The sequence below is a fragment of the Hyperoodon ampullatus genome (genome assembly GCF_949752795.1).
Source record: "Hyperoodon ampullatus genome assembly, chromosome: 19".
Taxonomy (NCBI): Eukaryota; Metazoa; Chordata; class Mammalia; order Artiodactyla; family Ziphiidae; genus Hyperoodon; species Hyperoodon ampullatus.
In genome coordinates this window covers 26,479,035-26,499,045 of record NC_136932.1, presented here as the reverse complement: position 1 = coordinate 26,499,045, position 20,011 = coordinate 26,479,035, and the positions used below count along the sequence as shown (strand labels likewise).

Sequence of the window (20,011 nt, the reverse complement as noted above, 5' to 3'; positions counted from 1 at the left end):
CATGTCTGGCCTGAACGGTGAAGCCACTTTAATCTGAGAATGGCTGGCTCCCGAGATCACCGTAAAGAAGCCCAGGCAGTGTTTTCCTTCCAGGTCTCGCTCCCCTGCCGCAATCCCAGAGTGGAATAAACATCCACCAGCAGGTTGGCCGGAAGGAGTTAGGGAGAGGAGGAAGCACAAGGCCTGGGGTCAGTTTCCACCAGCATGGGTGGCTGAAACAATTCCCAGGAGCTCTCACTGCCAAACACGGGGTTTGGTGGGGAGCCACTGTGGGGAGGCAGGAGCCAAGATTCCTCTCTTGAAGCCCAGTGAGCGGCTGGCCGGCACAGCTGCCACAGACTCAGGGCGGAAGAGGGCAGAGATGGCATCTTCCCCAACTAGTGACCAAAACAAATCCTGCCCGTAACCTTTGCCACAGAAGCATCCCCGCTTTTGTGGAACAGGGATTAATCTAGTCTCACAAATATTTTTTTTCCTGGAAAATTTCAGCATATTAAATACAGGCTCTTGCCAGTTAGGAATGGAAGCCTCAGCGAGGGCCCCTCGGATGTGCGCGCGCCCAGCAAGCTTGGGGTTGGGAGTGGGTGAACATGAACTTTCACATGAAGTCTGGATAACCTAAATGAGTTTCAAAATAAACAAACTGGACAGACAGACGTACATTTGGCAAAAAGACATGAGAAACAAATGGACAGACAGAAGCCAGGTAAAGAGTGGGAAGGCAGGAAGTGAAGTGTACCCTGGAGCTCAGCCGCTCTGGCCCAGGCCTGGCTGGGTCAACGCTAAGTGGGAAGGCTGGCGAGCCCCTGGGAAGGCCGTGGGAGGTGTCTCTGGGGATTACGGCTTCCTCCACCACAAGCCTGCATGGGGCCAGAGGGCTGAGGACCTGGGTCTTTTGCAAGCTGATGGAGAGTGGCAACCACAGGAGTTTGTGTCCCTCCAGCACCTGTAGCCACGTTGCCAAGGGAGTAAAGCACTGGACCCACGATGGGACGTGGCTGTCCTGAAGCTTAAGCATGTCCAGGGCATGTTTAAGAGGTTACAAACCACGCAACATGAAGGCAGTCTCTGCCGTGAACCCAGGAGGGGCAATTTCGACCTAGTCCACCGGGCAAGACGTGGCTTTAGAGCCATGGTTGGTGAAGCCCTTGGTGAGCACAGAGCAGAGGGACATCAGTGCCCAGAGTGTGACTGACAGGTGGGCTCCTCCTGAGAACTCATCCCGGATTCAGTTTAGTGTCATGAGAAGGAATAAGGGGCACGTTGATGGCCCTGATTGAATTTATAGAGTTAGGGCTCCAGGGAGAAGAGTCACCCTCGACCCCTGACCGTTCCTTTGGGATCCAAATCTAGGGAGCACAAGGCAACTGGTGGTAGCCCAGGGCTCACTGGGTCACAGAGCTAGTCTATAAAATGCTGGCTTTGAAATTCCTCTCTGATCCTAACTAGACACTCTCCTCTGAGGGGCTACAGGTTCCCTTTTCAAGGGCTCAGGCTCTCTTTCCAAGGCCTTATCACAGAGGCCGTGTCTGCCTTCAACTGCCTGTTGATGGAAACAAGACCAGGCCCCCTGCCATGGGATCTGCAAGATCATGATGGAGGGGACACGGTCAGGTCAAATCGGAAGGCCTTCGAGGTATTTTTGCGCCTTTCTCCATGCCCAAATCATTTGGCTTACAGCAGAGTCGCTCTTTGCCCAAGGACTCTCCCGAGGCCGCCTCACTTCCTTTCAGCAACTGGCTCCCAGCCCCTTAGCAAAGCCCATGCCTTCTTGCAGGAACTGCAGGGCAGGAGATGGGTGTCCCAGGGTGAGAGCAGGGGTGCGAGCAGGGGAGCGTCTCCCACCAAGTTCATGTTCAGCAGACTGCCACTCACCGGGTAAGCAGGCCGCAGAGCACAGCTTATTGTCCAGTGCTTTCATGCTGGCGATGTCAAAGTCATTGTTATTGTCACACTCCATACCTAGAAATGCGAATGTCCTCTGGCCTGTAACGGAGCTAAGGCAGTTAGAGAGGACCTGGCTGTGTTTTTGTCTGCTTTGCTGTCCTTAAAATAAAAATCTTAAGGATGGAGACAAAAAAACATCAAATCATATGTTAAAAAAAAGACAATAATTAAGTGGGTAGAGTGGACAATAAAGGAAAGTGTGTGGGTACGTTTGTGTTCTCGCTCTGTTCTGCTCCGTTTCCTTAACTGGCCCCTTTCCAGCCTTCATTCCTGGGAAATCAGACCCTGGGGAGGTCTGTGGGATTCGGACACGCGGACCCGGGCCCAGAGCAGAGCTAAGCCAGGCTGGAAGAGCTAGGAGAGCCACGGGGGAAGTGACCCCGGGCTCCGGCCTGTGTCTGTCGGTGCACGTGGGGTGTGTTTATGACCACAAGGCTCTGCGAAATGACTAATACATAAAATGGCAATTAAAGCTCTTTGGTCCCGTAATTTTGCACCTCAAATCAAAGAATCGCATTGTTCGCAAAATTATGATTTATTTTCTTTGAGACTTAATTTGCTATTCTGAGGATGTTTTAAGGGGCTGACCAGAAACCTACAGTCGTGTAAGATGGGAAGGGGACAGTTTTAGATGTTATTTTTTCAAGCTCCCCACCCGGTTTTTTTTCCTTGGTGAAAGGGAGAGGAAGAAACATACATCTACTGCGTACGGCATGTCAGGTGGAAACCACGTATGGAATGTCAGGCGGAAACCACGTACTGCCCTGTGCCTTTTAGAAGCAAATATTCTACTGGGGACGACAATCACAATGGAGAACTCGGAGCCTTGTGCCCTGAAGACATCAACCGAGGGGAGGTAGTGCCCAACCCCGGCTTAGTTGGCGTGTGCGTGTGGCAGAGGCACAGCCTGGGCGACCACCCCTCCTCTGGCACTACTTGGCCAGGAGAGAGTGGTCATGTGCACATGCGCACCCCCTGCACACCACACCGCCCCCCAAGCAACTGCCATGGCCAAAGCAGAGGTGACTAGTGTGACATCTGCATCCAGGCTGGGATCCAGGTTTGCTCTGGAGGTTGCCCTTCTGTGGAGGCACCTCAGAGGAACAGAGGGAAGAGACACCGGTTCCTGGGACGCCTGGTCCTACACTCCCAGGTGGGATTCCCAGGTCACCTCCCCCGCCCCCACTTCCTTGCTCTATATGTAGGTCGTTCCTGTGCTTCTCGGCTTACTAGAAACAAAATTCTTCCGACTGAAGATATGATTGACCTTATTTACAAAACAGAAATAGAGTCACAGATGTAGAAAACAAACTTATGGTTATGGCGGGGGGCAAGGGAGGGGAGGGATAAATTGGGGATTGGGATTGACATATACACACTACTATATATAAAACAGATAACTAATAAGGACCTGCTGTAGAGCACAGGGGACTCTACTCAGTTCCCTGTAATGGCCTATATGGGAAAAGTATCTAAAAAAAAGAGTGGATATATGTATATGTAGAATTGATTCACGTTGCTCTAGAGCAGAAACTAACACAACATTGTAAACCAACTCTTCCAATTTAAAAAAACTATCTACTTGAGGCCTGAATGATGGTAAAGAGAATCGTTCCAATAGCCTACAAACACTAGTGTACGCTGAGCTGCTAACGTCTCTTCACCTCACCTTTGCTGTGCCGCCAGGGCTGTGATCCTTCTGCTACTGTAATATCAGCCATTTTCTTCACTAAAGCAGGAAAAACCTACTGCCTAACAGTCGGTTCCCCCAAGGGGAGGAAGCTGTTCTCCTGCTGCAGATGAACTTTGGGGCTGCTAGAGCAGTTCTGTGAGACTCAGCTGAGAAGCTGAAGCAGGAAGGAAGGTGATGGCAGTTGCCCAAGAAGCTTCAGGATCTACTCAACGTAGATGGAGAACTACATGTATCTACTGCAGCCTTGGCTCAGAGGCCCAGAAAGAGCCAGGAAGGCTGCTGAGGTCCTCAGATACCCTGCTTGCTTTGATATTCCATCAAGAAGACAACCTTTCCCCAAAGCCACACCCTTGAGCAGTGCCACCAAGTCACACCAGTGCCCCTTTCTCTACCCTTTAGAGAATACCCGGGAAAGAAATATAATAAAAGGGAGCAAAAGACCAGGTCTTTTACCATCTTCTTGTGTGGGTGATCCGTCCTCTTCTTCTAGAACATCATTTCCCTAGGACAGAAGGAAGGCACTGTGAGTCCATAAAGCAGTGAAATGAGTCTACTGATTGTCAGAAGACAGAACTGATCACCCTCATGGTATGCATACATTTCCTGTCCGTGTGAGATGGCTGGGAGGCCCAGCAGAGGCAGATTTTGCTTGGCGAGGCAGGATCGGCCCATAGGGACCAGGTGTGAGGCACGTTACAGAGGGACCAGGTCTGAGGCACCTTACAGAGGGACCGTGGGACTGTCAGGAATAGCCTTGGTAATAGTTTAGCTCACACTGTTTCTCTCAGGTGGAAATAAAAGTTGTCAAATGAAAAAGCAAACCGTGAGATCATAAAACTTTCAGAAACCCTTTAGGATCCCCAATCCCATCCAGATACTCCTTTGAGAACATCTGGCTCAAGAGAAAGTTGTAGAGTCCCCACTGGGAGCTGGGCATTCCATATACTTGGGCCACACCTCCGTCAGAGCACTTCTCACGCTGAGTTATAACTCTGATTCCTCCATCAGATGGAGCTCCGGGATGGGTGGGATGGGTGGATTGGGGGCGTGGGCAGGCAAAAGCCATGTCACTCGGTCTTTGTGTCCCCCAGTGCCAGGAAGATGTGAGATGGCTGTGCCAGGTAAATACTAAGTGAATTGGAGGACAGACACCCTCTCAAGGGTCTGCCCTGGAAGACTTCCCTCTGGAACTCACCCCACGCCTATTACGCTGAGACCAGCGCCCTCTGCTAATCGGACAGTCCCTCTGCCTGCACCCTGCCTCTAACAGATCCAAGTGCAGCAGCTTGGAAGGCTTCTTCCAGAACAGCCCCCATCCTATTTGCATCCTCTGCCAGCGCGGCAGTCCCTCTGACCGGGGAGGGGCACCAGCGTCCACCTTGCTCTTACCTCTGCATCCTGCTCTTCGGCGGTGGCGGCGAGGCCCGCAAAGTTGCAGTCTGGAGACGCCGCTGGCGTCACCTGCAAAGGAGCAAAAAAAGTCAAGGTGCAGATGTCACCGGCTCTCCTACCCAGCTCGCCTGGCAGCAAACGCAAACCAAGTCCTCAGGACAGAAGTGGTGCCACATGGAAGATCACATCTGAGGGAGTCTTTGATTCAACGACACGGTACCCTGTTTTCCAGGGCTCCCCTCCTGAGCACTGGGGGGCTTTGCTGATCTCCCTGGCAGGCCCTGGACTGAGCTCCTTGGGACTCGAATACAGAGCAGAGCAGAGCGGCGAGGGCGATCCCATGCTCCTCTCTTACCTCTGCTTCTTCTGAGGGGGTCCTGCTGGCGGGCCGGGGGCAGGGGAGAGCCTCCCCGTCCTCTTCCGTGCCAGGGGCGATGTAGGAGCCGGACATGGAGGAGACGCTGTCGGTGCTGATCTGGGAGGACACCATGGACATGACCTTCCTTCTTCAAGTCTGGGTCCCCAGTATGTTGAGGGGGGCAGAGGCGGGGAGAAGAGTGTTTCCTGCCCTCAGCTCAGCTCTTCAGGAGGCCTGGCGCATTTGCTTCAGGCCAGCATGGAATCCCATCCCGGGGGCCTTCCCGTCACTGGAGCTGGGGGTGGCCTGTCCCGTGGGCAGACGGGGAGGGTCCCCAAAGACTGAGTTCTTGAACATTGCCCCTCATCCCTTTCCTGGCTGGCGATACATGGGGGAGGGAGGATAGGGAAGAGGTGGAAAGTGAGGAGACAGAAAGCTGGCTTCTTGCTTTGGGAAGGGACTGTACCACACCTGAGGGTGAAGTGGCTGAAGGGCTTCTCACCTCAAAAGTGGAGATCAAAGGAAATGCGAAACCTGCCCAGAGAGCTTGAGTCATGGGCTCAAAGCCACACAGGGCAAAAGAGAAAGGACAACTCAGTGCAACATGGGGTCCTGGATTGGGATGCTGGACTGGAGAGGAGCATTACTGGGGTGATCTGCAAGACGTGAAGGGGGTCTGCGGTTACATGGGATTACCAGGTCAGTGTTCATTTCCTGATTGTGATGGTGGTACTGGGATTATGGAGGCGTGTCCTTGTTCTAAGGAAACACACACTAAAGTATCTAGTGCTAATGGGGCAGCCTGTCTGCAACTTACTGTTAAGGGCGCAAAATATATATTGACTGGGATTACATTGAATCTCTAAAGAAATACGGAGTCACTGAACGTTTTTTGAAAAAGCCACCCAGCCAAGGGCCGGGGCAGGGATGAATAGGAGGGACAGGATGCACTGACGCTTCCCGCCCCCTCCACCGCCAACCCCCAAACGCTGCCTGCTGAAAGGGTGTGTGAAGCCCTGTGTTCTGGCCGCTTCGGAGCCCCCTCTTAGCTTTGGCTGCTCGTTGGCAGCATCCATGGACCCTTAAAAGTGCCAGTGTTTGGGTCCCAGCCCCAGAGACGCTAGTCCCAAGCATAGGGATTTTCAGGAGCACCTGGTGATTCTTCCTGGCAGCCAGAAGCTTCTTCAGCCTTTCCTTACCTGGCAGGCAGTTCTGCCAGCCCCTGACCTTGCCCCTCTTCCCCCAGCATGGGCCCAGGCAGAGGGTGAGGAGGTGGGACAGTGACCGGCCCCACCTGTCAATCCAGGGTGTACCCCTTTTGGCGGGGGCTGGAGGCTGAGCCTGGGGACCAGTGGAGAGGCTGGAGCCCCCATGTTCCCCCAGTGCTGGGGAGCGTGGGGAGGAAGGCCGGAGGGTGGTGGGGAGAGGGAGGGAGTCGTTGCTTAGGGGGTGAAGGGAGTCTCAGAGGGAGGCTGGGGCAGCCTCCTCAGCAAGCGGTGGGAAGGGGATGGGCTGCCTCCTGAGCTCTGTAAGGCCCCAACCCGGCTGGCCCTGCAGTGTGCGCACCTTTCTGAAATATTTGGAATAATTAGCAAGGGAAAGCAGCAAGTTGGCGGGGGAATGCCAGGTTGTCCTGGAGCCAGCCTCGAGTGCAAGGAAAGAAAGGGGCTTCAGGAGAAAGGGACCCGTGGAGGCTGGGCAGGATTGTGTAGGACAGTGCCCATTTGTGTGTGTGTGTGTGTGTCTGTGCGCACGTGCACGTGAGTGCTGGGGGAAGGGGCTGTGCACCACAAGGGCGTGCTGGCGGGGCCAGGTGCGGGCTCAGGGGAGAGACGGGTTCCAGGCAAAGCTGGGGTGAGGGGGTTGAAAGGTGCCTGCCGAGTGTCACATATTTGCTGTGCCTCAGTTTCCCCATCAGAACTCTGCTACGTTGATTCCTCACAGGCTGGAGCTGTAGGGTCTAGGCACCCCGTCTTCCGTCTGCCCTGATGGCCTCCCTCAGCCCCAACCTGCATTGGAGGGAAGGCCCTGGGCGGGGTGAATGAACCCCAGGGTGGCAAGTGGGGCCCCAGGGGCTGGGGCCCTCTGACCTCACACCCTGTCCCTTCAGGAAGGGACCAAGGGAGGGAGGAGCTGGAGACAGGCCCAGGCGAGGACCGCAGGTGAGTCTGGGCAGGCCCTCAACTTGGGCGAGGTGGGGAACGTGAGCCGAGCCCTGGGCAAGAACGGCCTTTGTGAGTGAGTCTCCAGGGCCAGGGAGGGGGCTGTGCCTCCTTTGCCGCCTGCTCCTCGGGCCTGTGGGTACAGTCTCCCCATTGCACATCTAGAGGTGCCGAGGCCCTGGCTGCAGGGGAGCCCCGAGGGCCGCCTCTCAGCCCCTTTCTCTCTGGGGACCCAGAGATCATGAGGAGTGCATCAGGGGACACTCTGCAGGCCTTTGGTGCCCCCCATCTTCCTCCCAGCCATTCCCCCTTGGGCCGTGGCCTCCCCAAAACTGGCCCATGCTTTTCCCCAGAGAAAGTTGCAAGCAGGTCCAGTTTGAGATTTTTTTTAAACTTTATTTTTAAAAATGTTTTTATTGTAAATAACTTTCTATGAAAAAGGTTAAATTGCCCGATGGGTTAGGAGAGTGGATGTGGGATGCAGCCCAGGGGGTTTATGGTGGAGCAAGACACTCCCCCGCAGGAGTGCAAGCAAGGGCACGGGGCCATCCCCCCTTCCTGGTCCCAGTGGTTCTAGCAAGCACTGCGTCCCTCCCAGTTAAGCCTCCGCTATAGCTACACTCACTACATCAGTCTGTCTGTCCCCTTTCCCCCTGCAGCTTGGCTGCCCCAGCCCCTAACCCCCAGATCCCCAACTCCCCGCTGCTCTCAGCCTCAAGTTGGGCTCAAAGATTAGGGACACATACCCTGTGCTCCATCTCTAGGGATGAAGCCAGAAGATCCCAGAGGCCTTAGAAAATCTCCTGGCTCCACCCAGCACCCCGGCCTCATTTCTGTCTCCTCTCTCTTCCCCCCTCCGCCTAGCTCCTCCTCACAGACTGCCGGGAGAGGCCTCTTGGGTATTAATTTGCAGTCACCTAATCAGTATTTTCTTGTACCTGGGAACTTTCTCTGGATAGAGACCTGGGGAGGAGAGCAGGAGAGAGAGAAGCTTCGAAGCTAAGGTGTTCTGGGGCGGGCCCTGTACTGATGTTTCCAGCTTGGCCAGGGCCCCTCCAAGCCGCAGCTCTCATAGTGCAGGGCCCTTAGCATGTCTCTGGGGCAGGGAAGAAGTGGATCAACGAAACACTGTGTGTATGGGGGGCTGGGGAGCGGAGGCAGCAGTTTTGGTCCTGGGCCCCAATTCTCAGCCTGCTGGACTAGGATCTGAGGATGGCCTGGGCTGGGGGCCATGTGGCCTGGCGGGGTGACCTGGCCCAGCCCCTGCCTGGGCGGTAGGGTGTCCATGGGCCTGCACTGGCGGGGAGGGGGGCAGTCTGGGTCCAGACTTCGGTGCTGTCTGGAGGTGGGGCAGGGCCTGGCTTCTTACAAGAAGGCGCCAAGGCTGGCCCAGTCATGCAGATCAGAGGCCAGTGTGGCATCCCCGGCCTCAAAGAGGGGCTCGGGGGGCAGGGAGCTACGGGTGCTCTCGTCCCAGGGGTGCTGCAGGAAGGATGTGGCCAGGAAGGTCTCATCAAAGTCCAGGCTGTCGGTAGCCTGCTCCACTGCAGGCCCCCAGGTAACAGGGCACTCGATGTGGTGGCCGTGGATGGTGAGGTCCACATCCCCGTGTGAGGCGGGGCTCAGCGGCGGGATCAGCTCCGAGGTCTCCAGCGTGCCCAGCTCCCCGTCCAGCGTGCCAGCGTCCAAGATGGCCTCCCAGTCAAAGTTGCCCTTGAGGGGTTCCAGCTCACCCTGCTCCTCCTGGGTCAGCAGCAGGGGGCTGGAGGGCCGCGGGACCTTGGCCTCCTGCTTGGGCAGCGGCTGTTGACGCTTACGCCCGAGCCTGCCCTCGCCTGCACCCCAGCCCGCCTCCCCAGTGGCCTCCTCGAACTCCTGCAGCAGCTGCTGGGCCTCGGTGCTCACGGTCAGTGGCCCAGCCCATGGGGCGGCGCTGGGCTCCGGCGCGGCCTGGCGGGCAAAGGCCGGGTGGATGTGGACTGGGGGCAGCCGCCGCTTCTTCAAGGCCCCACTCAGCAGCCGCTCGGCGTACTGGGGGTCGATGCGCCAGAAGCCCCCCTTGCCTGGCTCGTCCTTCTCCCGAGGCACCTTGATGAAGCCCTTGTTCAGGGACAGGTTGTGGCGGATGGAGTTCTGGACACAGGGAGATAGGAGAGAAGGAAGACAGCTGGGTGAGTGGGTGGGCTCAGTGATGGGGGGCTCCTAGCGCCACTGCCAGTCCCACCACCACCTTCTCTCCGATGGGGGCAGGGGAGACAGAGGCGCTGCTCCGACCGGGAGGCTCTGGGACACCAGCCACGGGGCACCAGGCGCTGGGAGTGCTGTCGGGGGTTTTTGTTCCCTTTTGCCAGGATATCTGCCTGCTCAGTCATCCGAGCCCTGAGCCGCAGGGTGGCTCTCAGTGCCACCCTGTCCTGCCCTCCCTCCCTTACCCCGCCGCTTGCGGCCTCTGGTCAAAGGCCTTGGCTCCCCCAGGGCCTGGACGGCCATCTCCCTCTGCCTGGGCCTGGCTGGCCTTCTCTGTTTGTGAAATGAGTGAGTGGGTGTGAGGGTGTGTGTGGGGGGGTGGGGGGATGAAGTGTGGGAGGATCTGATGACGTTCCTTGTTTCTAGAGCCGGCTGCTGGCCTGGACCCTCACCCACCATGTCCCCCTCCTCCCACCCCAGGCTCTGAGGCCTCAGTTGATTATTACCCAGCCAAGAGCATAGCGCTCATTCCTGGGGCCTCTCAGGCTTGGAGTAGGGTGGGGGGTGGTGGAGGGTCTCTGCTTTCTCACCAAGGTTACAAATGGTACCTGCCCCAGGGTCAGGGCCCAAGCAAACGTGGAATAGCTGGGATCACAGGAACTGTGATCCTGTGACCTGTGCCACAGGGAAAGGATCTGTGCATCCTCAGGGTCTCTGTCCCCAAGTAGCCCCTGATCCTGATGGTCGAAGATGCTCAGGGCAGTGTGTGCCCAGCCTGAATCACCATCCTGCCTTGTTCACGCCTGGGTGCACAGTCCAAACCACGCTGGGGCACAGGGTTCTGGGGCCTGGTGCGTGGGGCCGGCAGGTGAGTAGTACCCCCTGGCAAGACTGGGATGTTTACATGGTGGCCTGGGCCCCTTGGCTGCTCTGTGCCAGGTTCCGGAGACTTGGAACATGAAGCCAGTGTGGGAGGAAAGAGCCCCTGTGGAAAGCACGTGGCTGAGGTAATTGTCCCCCCAGGGAGGTTGATGAGAAGAGGGGGAGGAGTGAAGGCAGGAAACTAGGGAGGGCTTGGGGTGGGGGCTGGCACAGCAGCTTTCGGAAGGCCCCGTAGCCCTTCCACTGGGACACAGATGGCCTTCACACCCCGCAGCACGCCCCTCTCCCCTCCCAGACCCCCTCCAGCCAACTGAAAGCAGGCAGGATGCAGAGCCTGGCAGGAACGACGCTCTGCCTCCAGTCAGGCCCTGACAAACTGACCTCGAGGAGGGTAGTGTCTAGGAATTCCAGGACTTGGGACAAAAATGTGTCCCTCAGTCCATCAACCTACCCTGGGGAGCTGTGTCCACGCATAGTTCAGCCCTGGTCTTTGGGCTGAGACTGCCGGATGAGTGACAAGTTCTTTCCACTTGAACCTCTATGTCGGCACCCCTACAGCCCTCTGAACATCCTCCCTCCTCCGTCTCTGAAGTCAAAGGGGCAGCAGTCCAAGCACTGGGCTCCCTTGAGGTCCTTCCTCGACGGCCTTCCTCTCTCGGGGCCCTGGCCGTACCGCGCCTACTTGGCCTGCAGATCTGGGATGTGAGTCCAGTCCGTGCGGGCATGGGGAGGGAGGGAGGGAGTGCCTCCCCTACCTGCCAGGTGGGATCAGCGTGGCGGAAGTAGCAGAAGTTGTCCGTGATCCACTTGTAGATGGCCGACAGGGTGATCTTGGTGGCCTTGCTGGCCTGCATGGCCATGCAGATGAGCGTGGCATACGAGTAGGGCGGCTTCACGTGCGGGTTGGTGGCGTAGTCCACGTCGTCGGGAGGCGAGGCCTGCAGCCCCGAGGGGGCGCTCCGCGGCGTGCAGGAGTACGTGGGCTTGCCAGGCGTGTGCGGCTGCCCCAGGCAGGCGGGGTCCGCCGCCAGGGGAGACCCCGGCTCGGCCGAGCCTGACAGCTCGTGGTAGCCGTGGGGGTCGGTGTCCCCCGAAGGCAGGGCGGGGACCTTGGCGTTGAGAAGGGAGAATTCCTGCAGCCACTGCAGGCTGGTCAGGCTGTCATTCAGGGCGTTGGACTCCTCCAGGCCGCCTTCCGGTCCGGCCTCCTCCGCTGCCCCTGCTCCCGAGACGCGTAGCCAGCTCTCCGCCATATCTGCGGGGACTCTCCGAGGGGGCTGTCAACATCCACGAGCCGAGCCGAGGATGGCCGCCGAGCTCTCCGGCCCGCTGACTCCCGCGGCTTCAGTTACGCAGCCTCCCGGAAGCGGGCTTCCATCCCGCGATCCGGGGGTAGCCTCCTCCAATCTGAATGTGGTGCCTGCGGGGACCAGAGCGGGAACTGAGCCCTCTTTCCCCACCCACGAGGGGCGAGTGTGTGCGAGGGGGGAGGCTCTTACTAAAATCCTTCCTGCAGCTGGGGAGGATCTTTTACTGCCGAGGTCTGGGAAACAGAAGGTGTGCCCGGGGGTCCGACCCACACGGGGTTCGCCTCGTTCTTTTCCTCTTTGATCTTTTAGGGGAGACTTAATTAGCCAAACGAGGGAATAGTGTAGGGGCATGCGAGGCCACCCCTTTCTCCCTCAAAGCGGGGAATTAACCCCCCTCTCTCCGTCCACAACCAATGGAAATGGGGCGAGAGAGTCCAGGAGGGCAGCACGACGGGTCGGGGGGCGGGGGAGTACGTCTGATCTTTGAAAAGGGATATTAGGATGGGGATCAAGGGGAAGGAAGGAAACAATACAGAGAGTTATAAGGGGGCGGGAAGTGAGTGTCCCCCAAACGCCTCTGATGTCAGTCCCCGGGCCCACCACTTCCGTCGGGGACGGATGGGAGAGCGGGCTGCTACTGACGCCCTCCCTTCCCACGGCCTGCAGCCCTCCCCGTCCCTTACCTGGCTCAGAGCGCAGCCCGGGCCAAAGGAAGGTTCTCAAAGAAATTCCTCCCACCGCCCACCCTCACCGCGGCTCTCTGCTCCCAGCTCGAGGGCCCAGCCAGCAATCCTGGTCGCCACTCACGCCCGACAGCGCCTCTCTGAAAGCCAGCGGCCGTGGACCGGCACTCAGTAGCCGCTCGCAAGGCGTCTCCTGCTGCCGTGGCGACGCCCCGCCCATATAAACAGCTTCCGCTTCTGCCATTGGCCAGGGCGTCTCCAACGAGACCGCGGGCTCTTAACCGCTCTCTCACGCGGTAACTCTCTTCCAACTCCCTCCTGCCGCCCTCTCCCGCGCGCGACCCAGCCCCGTACCCGCCACCGCGTCCCGGCTCCGCGCATTCCCGCCCGAGGGCCCCGCGCAGGGCTCGGAGAGGCGCGCGGCTCGGCGCTCCCGCAGAGGCCCCGGGGCCCTCGGCGAGCAGTTCGCCGCGGGAACCGTACTCCGCCCCACCCCCTTCCCATCTGGGCTGCTCAGAGGTGGCGACGGCTCCTGGGACGCAGCCCGTGGCGCGGGGGCCAGGGCTGGGTGCATGCTTGGGGCTTTCCTTTCCTCTCCTCTGGGCTGCGAGTGGCACTTGCTCACGTTTCTGCGGCCTGTCCCTGTCTCCCGACCGAGTGTCGTCTTGGTGCCCGCAAGCAGGTCTGACTCTCCGATGCCACCTGCCGCTCAGGTCCGCAGAAACCGCAGCCCCGGTCGCAGACACCCCAAGGCGGCTAGGGTAATCCAGTGTTTCCCGGTAAGCGCTGCCTCCCCGCCCCGTCCTCAGCAAGATTCCCAGAAGCTGACATTCCAGAGGCTTCTTCGGAAGTGCTCTCCCTTCTTTCCAGATAGCCGAGGAAACAGAGCCGGTGGGTGAAACCCAGGAAAGCCGTGGACTTGCCAAATTCTTTTACTGGGGTCATTGGCCCCATTAATTTCACCAGCCTTTAAGTGACGGACTAACGGTGGACTGTGGTCCTTCCTCCTCCCGTCCCCCAGCCTCCCTCCAGTCACCAGCTTTCCTGCTCTTCAGGTACTGAGGAGCTGCAGTTGGAAGTTCTCTGGTTGAAGGGGGTGGGTGCAGGTGAGGGCTCCTTATCAGGCCTCTGCGCAGGAGCTGTGCCCGGGGGATGGTACACCAGCTCCCACCCAGAAACATGTCTTTCCCTCTACCCCTTGCCCTCTCTCACTCCTCCATGTCCAGCTTGTCTTGAGTCAAAGTTTTTTTTTTCTTCCCAAGTATTTATTGTTTTTATTTTTATTTTTGTTTTATTTTTATTTTTTATTAGTTTCTGCTTTATAACAAAGTGAATCAGTCATACATATACATCTGTTCCCACATCCCTTCCCTCATGCATCTCCCTCCCTCCCACCCTCCCCATCCCACCCCTCCAGGCGGTCACAAAGCACCGAGCTGATCTCCCTGTGCTCTGCGGCTGCTTCCCACTATCTATCTACCTTACGTTTGGTAGTGTATATATGTCCATGCCTCTCTTTCGCTTTGTCACAGCTTACCCTTCCCCCTCCCCATATCCTCAAGTCCATTCTCAAGTAGGTCTGTGTCTTTATTCCTGTTTTACCCCTAGGTAAACATGACATGACATTTTTTTAAATTCCATATATATGTGTTAGCATACGGTATTTGTCTTTCCCTTTCTGACTTACTTCACTCTGTATGACAGACTCTAGGTCTATCCACCTCATTACAAATAGCTCAGTTTCGTTTCTTTTTATGGCTGAGTAATATTCCATTGTATATATGTGCCACATCTTCTTTATCCATTCATCCGTTGATGGACACTTAGGTTGCTTCCATCTCCGGGCTATTGTGAATAGAGCTGCAATGAACATTTTGGTACATGTCTCTTTCTGAATTATGGTTTTCTCAGGGTATATGCCTAGTAGTGGGATTGCTGGGTCATATGGTAGTTCTATTTTTAGTCTTTTAAGGAACCTCCATACTGTTCTCCATAGTGGCTGTACCAATTCACATTCCCACCAGCAGTGCAAGAGTGTTCCCTTTTCTCCACACCCTCTCCAGCATTTATTGTTTCTAGATTTCTTTATGATGGCCATTCTAACTGGTGTGAGATGATATCTCATTGTAGTTTTGATTTGCATTTCTCTAATGATTAATGATGTTGAGCATTCTTTCATGTGTTTGTTGGCAGTCTGTATATCTTCTTTGGAGAAATGCCTATTCAAGTCTTCTGCCCATTTTTGGATTGGGTTGTTTGTTTTTCTGCTATTGAGCTGCATGAGCTGTTTTTAAATTTTGGAGATTAATCCTTTGTCAGTTGCTTCATTTGCAAATATTTTCTCCCATTCTGAGGGTTGTCTTTTGGTCTTGTTTATGGTTTCCTTTGCTGTGCAAAAGCTTTGAAGTTTCATTAGGTCCCATTTGTTTATCTTTGTTTTTATTTCCATTTCTCTAGGAGGTGGGTCCAAAAGGATCTTGCTGTGATTTATGTCATAGAGTGTTCTGCCTATGTTTTCCTCTAAGAGTTTGATAGCTTCTGGCCTTATATTTAGGTCTTTAATCCATTTTGAGCTTATTTTTGTGTATGGTGTTAGGGAATGATCTAATCTCATACTTTTACATGTCCCTGTCCAGTTTTCCCAGCACCACTTATTGAAGAGGCTGTCCTTTCTCCACTGTACATTCCTGCCTCCTTTATCAAAGGTAAGTTGACCATCTATGTGTGGGTTTATCTCTGGGCTTTCTATCCTGTTCCATTGATCTATCTTTCTGTTTTTGTGGCAGTAAAACACTGTCTTGATTACTGTAGCTTTGTAGTGTAGTGTGAAGTCAGGGAGCCTGATTCCTCCAGCTCCGTTTTTCGTTCTCAAGATTGCTTTGGCTATTCGGGGTCTTTTGTTTTTCCAAACAAAGTTTGAAATTTTTTGTTCTAGTTCTGTGAAAACTGCCAGTGGTAGTTTGATAGGGATTGCATTGAACCTGTACATTCCTTTGGGTGGTAGAGTCATTTTCACAATATCGGTTCTTCCAATCCAGGAGCATTGTATATCTCTCCATCTATTTGTATCATCTTTAATTTCTTTCATCAGTGTCTTATAATTTTCTGCATACAGGTCTTTTGTCTCCTTAGGTAGGTTTATTCCTAGGTATTTTACTCTTTTTGTTGCAATGGTAAATGGGAGTGTTTTCTTGATTTCACTTTCAGATTCTTCATCATTAGTGTACAGGAATGCCAGAGATTTCTGTGCATTAATTTTGTATCCTGCTACTTTACCAAATTCATTGATTAGCTCTAGTAGTTTTCTGGTAGCATCTTTAGGATTCTCTATGTATAGTATCATGTCATCTGCAAACAGTGACAGCTTTACTTCTTCTTTTCCAATTTGGATTCCTTTTATTTCCTTTTCTTCTCTGATTGCTGTGGGTGGGTGGAGGTGAGGGCTCCTTATCAGGCCTCTGCGCAGGAGCTGTGCCCGGGGGATGGTACACCAGCTCCCACCCAGAAACATGTCTTTCCCTCTACCCCTTGCCCTCTCTCACTCCTCCATGTCCAGCTTGTCTTGAGTCAAAGTTTTTTTTTTCTTCCCAAGTATTTATTTTTTTCTTTGTCTTGTATTTTTATTTTTTTATTAGTTTCTGCTTTATAACAAAGTGAATCAGTCATACATATACATCTGTTCCCACATCCCTTCCCTCATGCATCTCCCTCCCTCCCACCCTCCCCATCCCACCCCTCCAGGCGGTCACAAAGCACCGAGCTGATCTCCCTGTGCTCTGCGGCTGCTTCCCACTATCTATCTACCTTACGTTTGGTAGTGTATATATGTCCATGCCTCTCTTTCGCTTTGTCACAGCTTACCCTTCCCCCTCCCCATATCCTCAAGTCCATTCTCAAGTAGGTCTGTGTCTCTATTCCTGTTTTACCCCTAGGTTCTTCATGACATTTTTTGTAAATTCCATATATATGTGTTAGCATATGGTATTTGTCTTTCTCTTTCTGACTTACTTCACTCTGTATGACAGACTCTAGGTCTATCCACCTCATTACAAATAGCTCAGTTTCGTTTCTTTTTATGGCTGAGTAATATTCCATTGTATATATGTGCCACATCTTCTTTATCCATTCATCCGTTGATGGACACTTAGGTTGCTTCCATCTCCGGGCTATTGTGAATAGAGCTGCAATGAACATTTTGGTACATGTCTCTTTCTGAATTATGGTTTTCTCAGGGTATATGCCTAGTAGTGGGATTGCTGGGTCATATGGTAGTTCTATTTTTAGTCTTTTAAGGAACCTCCATACTGTTCTCCATAGTGGCTGTACCAATTCACATTCCCACCAGCAGTGCAAGAGTGTTCCCTTTTCTCCACACCCTCTCCAGCATTTATTGTTTCTAGATTTCTTGATGATGGCCATTCTGACTGGTGTGAGATGATATCTCATTGTAGTTTTGATTTGCATTTCTCTAATGATTAATGATGTTGAGCATTCTTTCATGTGTTTGTTGGCAGTCTGTATATCTTCTTTGGAGAAATGCCTATTCAAGTCTTCTGCCCATTTTTGGATTGGGTTGTTTGTTTTTCTGCTATTGAGCTGCATGAGCTGTTTTTAAATTTTGGAGATTAATCCTTTGTCAGTTGCTTCATTTGCAAATATTTTCTCCCATTCTGAGTGTTGTCTTTTGGTCTTGTTTATGGTTTCCTTTGCTGTGCAAAAGCTTTGAAGTTTCATTAGGTCCCATTTGTTTATCTTTGTTTTTATTTCCATTTCTCTAGGAGGTGGGTCCAAAAGGATCTTGCTGTGATTTATGTCATAGAGTGTTCTGCCTATGTTTTCCTCTAAGAGTTTGATAGTTTCTGGCCTTACATTTAGGTCTTTAATCCATTTTGAGCTTATTTTTGTGTATGGTGTTAGGGAATGATCTAATCTCATACTTTTACATGTCCCTGTCCAGTTTTCCCAGCACCACTTATTGAAGAGGCTGTCCTTTCTCCACTGTACATTCCTGCCTCCTTTATCAAAGGTAAGTTGACCGTCTATGTGTGGGTTTATCTATGGGCTTTCTATCCTGTTCCATTGATCTATCTTTCTGTTTTTGTGGCAGTAAAACACTGTCTTGATTACTGTAGCTTTGTAGTGTAGTGTGAAGTCAGGGAGCCTGATTCCTCCAGCTCCGTTTTTCGTTCTCAAGATTGCTTTGGCTATTCGGGGTCTTTTGTTTTTCCAAACAAAGTTTGAAATTTTTTGTTCTAGTTCTGTGAAAAATGCCAGTGGTAGTTTGATAGGGATTGCATTGAACCTGTAGATTCCTTTGGGTGGTAGAGTCACTTTCACAATATCGGTTCTTCCAATCCAGAAGCATGGTATATCTCTCCATCTATTTGTATCATCTTTAATTTCTTTCATCAGTGTCTTATAATTTTCTGCATACAGGTCTTTTGTCTCCTTAGGTAGGTTTATTCCTAGGTATTTTATTCTTTTTGTTGCAATGGTAAATGGGAGTGTTTTCTTGATTTCACTTTCAGATTCTTCATCATTAGTGTACAGGAATGCCAGAGATTTCTGTGCATTAATTTTGTATCCTGCTACTTTACCAAATTCATTGATTAGCTCTAGTAGTTTTCTGGTAGCATCTTTAGGATTCTCTATGTATAGTATCATGTCATCTGCAAACAGTGACAGCTTTACTTCTTCTTTTCCAATTTGGATTCCTTTTATTTCCTTTTCTTCTCTGATTGCTGTGGGTGGGTGGAGGTGAGGGCTCCTTATCAGGCCTCTGCGCAGGAGCTGTGCCCGGGGGATGGTACACCAGCTCCCACCCAGAAACATGTCTTTCCCTCTACCCCTTGCCCTCTCTCACTCCTCCATGTCCAGCTTGTCTTGAGTCAAAGTATTTTTTTTCTTCCCAAGTATTTATTTTTTTCTTTGTCTTTTATTTTTATTTTTTATTAGTTTCTGCTTTATAACAAAGTGAATCAGTGATACATATACATCTGTTCCCACATCCCTTCCCTCATGCATCTCCCTCCCTCCCACCCTCCCCATCCCACCCCTCCAGGCGGTCACAAAGCACCGAGCTGATCTCCCTGTGCTCTGCGGCTGCTTCCCACTATCTATCTACCTTACGTTTGGTAGTTTATATATGTCCATGCCTCTCTTTCGCTTTGTCACAGCTTACCCTTGGTTGAGAGTCCGCCTGCCGATGCAGGGGACATGGGTTCGTGCCCCGGTCCGGGAAGATCCCACATGCCGTGGAGCGGCTTGGCCCATGAGCCATGGCCGCTGAGCCGGCGCCTCTGGAGCCTGTGCTCTGCAACGGGAGAGGCCACAACAGTGAGAGGCCCACGTACCACAAAAAACAAAACAAAACAAAACAAAAACATTTGTATTTCCACTAATAAACTCAAATTATCTTTGCTTTTTCCCATCACACTCCCCAGAGCCTTTTCACAGAATTGTCACTGGTCCCCTGGCCACTATCCTGCCGCCTGTGTGATACTCCATCAGATTCCTTGGAGGCCCGTCTACCTAACACGGCCTCGCGATTCTAATCGGCTCACCACCTACAATGGTCAACTCAGATTTCCTCCCTTTGAGAACCTTGCAGAACAATCTCAGAACATACCATCGCCCTCCCCCACCGCATTGGTCTTGGGGCCAAAGAAGACCCAGAGGCTTCTTAGGGGAAGAGGTGCTGGAATGACACAGGTGCTTTCTCAGCATCACTCCCACAAGGGTGATGAGAGCAGCAAGGATGGGAATCTGAGCCATCCTTGCCGCCAGCTGGGGCTCCTGGCAGAGCACCTGTGGGCCTGGGGAGGGTGGACCATGGGATGCTCCCCGGGCTCCCTCCTTGTGGGCGCTCCGTGAGGGGGGTGGCATCCATGTGGGGAAGGAAACAGCGTGCAGAGGGGGACCAAGTGCCTGAGAAGCTGTCCTGACGGCCAAGCCAGCCTGAGGCACCTCAGTCATAGGATGGAACTTTGAACTTACAGCTGAGCGTGGTGAAGTCTGTTGATTCCACGGGACCTACCACAGTGGATGCTCCTGTCATTAACCCGACATTAACCCGACAGATGCTTCCAGAGAGTTCCCCAGCTCTTTACTACCAGTGTGACGCTAACAGCAGAACCCGAGAAGCATTTTACCAAGAGAGCAGATGCACTTTCCTTCTCCCGTAAGAGCCCTTGAGACCTCGGGGTGAGGCTACGATGCGACCCTCAACTCCCTCTCCCGGCAGCCACCACTGTCATTCGGTTTCATGTCTGGCCTGAACGGTGAAGCCACTTTAATCTGAGAATGGCTGGCTCCCGAGATCACCGTAAAGAAGCCCAGGCAGTGTTTTCCTTCCAGGTCTCGCTCCCCTGCCGCAATCCCAGAGTGGAATAAACATC

General features: G+C 53.5%; 1 protein-coding gene across 1 annotated transcript; it reads right to left on the bottom strand.

Annotated features, from left to right (window-relative positions):
- Positions 1-8,917: 8,917 nt before the first annotated feature.
- LOC307068245 (forkhead box protein J1-like) lies at positions 8,918-11,874 on the bottom strand (the record flags this gene model as incomplete). The annotated part of the gene is made up of 2 exons (XM_079726016.1): positions 8,918-9,685; positions 11,377-11,874. The coding sequence occupies 2 exons, from the start codon at positions 11,872-11,874 to the stop codon at positions 8,918-8,920; spliced, it is 1,266 nt and encodes a 421-aa protein (XP_079582142.1).
- Between the last annotated feature and the right edge of the window lie 8,137 nt (positions 11,875-20,011).